The following is a 1,672-nucleotide window of genomic DNA, read 5'->3' as shown; positions in this document are numbered from 1 at the left end:
CAATTGTATCTGATTATATTAATAAAGTAACTAAATTTAAAATTATTATTTAAAAAATGATCAAAATATATAAATTCAATTAAATAATTGTATAAAATTTTTTATATTATTAATACATTAAAATTAACTCTAAATTTAAATCTTCTTAATTAAAAATAAATTACTTACTATCTTAACTAATTTTATATGTATTATTAATAAAGACTCATATGCAATTATTAATGATTAGATCATTTAATTAAATTATTATTTAATAATTTTTAATTATTAATTTTATATAAAAATAAAAGACAACTGTATATGAATGTTTAGTGTTATTATTACTACACAATGTGATAAATACAATATGGCTTAATATAAATGAAACCTATTTAAAATAGAGTAAAAAGGAATAAAAAGAAACTCTAAAAAAAAAAAGAGTGCCGTCCAAAAAATACCAACCTCTCAACCTACCTAATCTTCCATTGGTCATTGTCCCCTCCTTCCTTCGTCACACCATCTTATCACCATTATATACCTTTCTCACCTTCCTCACTTCTCTCCAATTTACAACACAACCTTCTCTCTCTCTCTCTCTCTACACAATGGGGTTCCCCGTAGGCTACACGGAAGTCCTCGTCCCAAACATCTTCCTCCGCCTCCTCACCTTCCTCGCCGCCCTCCGAAACCTCGTACTCTCCCTCTTCCGCCTCCTCGGCCTCTCCGAACTCCTCGACACTACCACCACCGACCCCTACCCTCTCTCTTGGACCCAGGCCCACCAGGCCCAATTCCGGCCCACCACCACCACCACCACAACCACCATCCCTTCCCTCTCCGCTATCCTCATCCGCGAATTCCTCCCCGTCATGAAATTCAGCGACCTAGCCGGCGCCGGAGATTTCATTCCGGCCACGACGGAGAACGGATGCGCTGTTTGCTTGAGCGAATTCTCCGGGGAAGACGAGATCAGGTGTATGGCGAACTGCAGACACGTGTTCCATCGCGGTTGCGTGGACCGTTGGATGGACCACGATCAAAGGACTTGCCCTCTCTGTAGGACTCCTTTCGTTCCCGATCACAAGGTGAACGAGTACAACCAACGCCTCTGGGAAGCTTCTGGAGTAGCGGAATTCTACGCAGATTAAAAATGTGATCTGCATAGAACTCCTACTCCCTTCGCCGATCTGAATCGCCGACACTGTAAACTAGTGTCGGCATCTCAGATCGAATTAGTAGAGATCCGATACCAATCTAAAAATAGAAACAAACTCCTCCTTCCTTCTCCACTCTCATTACTTTCCTCTTTTAAAAAAAATGATTTATTCATTTTTTTCTCTTATGATATTTACTATCTAGATTAGATTTTTTGGATGTAGGTAGAACTTGGTAGTTGGAGAAGCTAGTGAAATTTGTATATAGTTAAAAACAAAAATTGATGAAATAAAATGTAAGTGATACGAGAAATTGACAAGCTTTTGTATCAATTGTATACACTCTGCTTTTCAAGTTTTTGTTTGGATTCTGTTGTTAATTTACTATTTTGGGAGCTCCTACTAGATTAGCATACTTGGTTTAATTAACTTTTAACATTGTGTAATTAATCTGCAGCCACATTTTGATTTCATTACTTTATAATACAAACCGAGACGTGTTGTTCTGGGTGAGATGAGAATGGAAAAATGTGGGAATC

At 37.4% G+C, this 1,672-nt stretch overlaps 1 protein-coding gene across 1 annotated transcript; it reads left to right on the top strand.

Annotated features, from left to right (window-relative positions):
* The first annotated feature begins 468 nt into the window (after positions 1-468).
* Positions 469-1,466, top strand: LOC107635087 (brassinosteroid-responsive RING protein 1). The gene has a single exon (XM_016338449.3). The coding sequence runs from the start codon at positions 585-587 to the stop codon at positions 1,125-1,127; it is 543 nt and encodes a 180-aa protein (XP_016193935.1). The 5' UTR covers positions 469-584; the 3' UTR covers positions 1,128-1,466.
* Positions 1,467-1,672: the final 206 nt, after the last annotated feature.

Source organism: Arachis ipaensis, chromosome B4 (genome assembly GCF_059453495.1).
Source record: "Arachis ipaensis isolate K30076 ecotype BB chromosome B4, ASM5945349v1, whole genome shotgun sequence".
NCBI classification, from domain to species: domain Eukaryota; kingdom Viridiplantae; phylum Streptophyta; class Magnoliopsida; order Fabales; family Fabaceae; genus Arachis; species Arachis ipaensis.
This window is presented reverse-complemented; position numbering and strand designations above follow the sequence as displayed.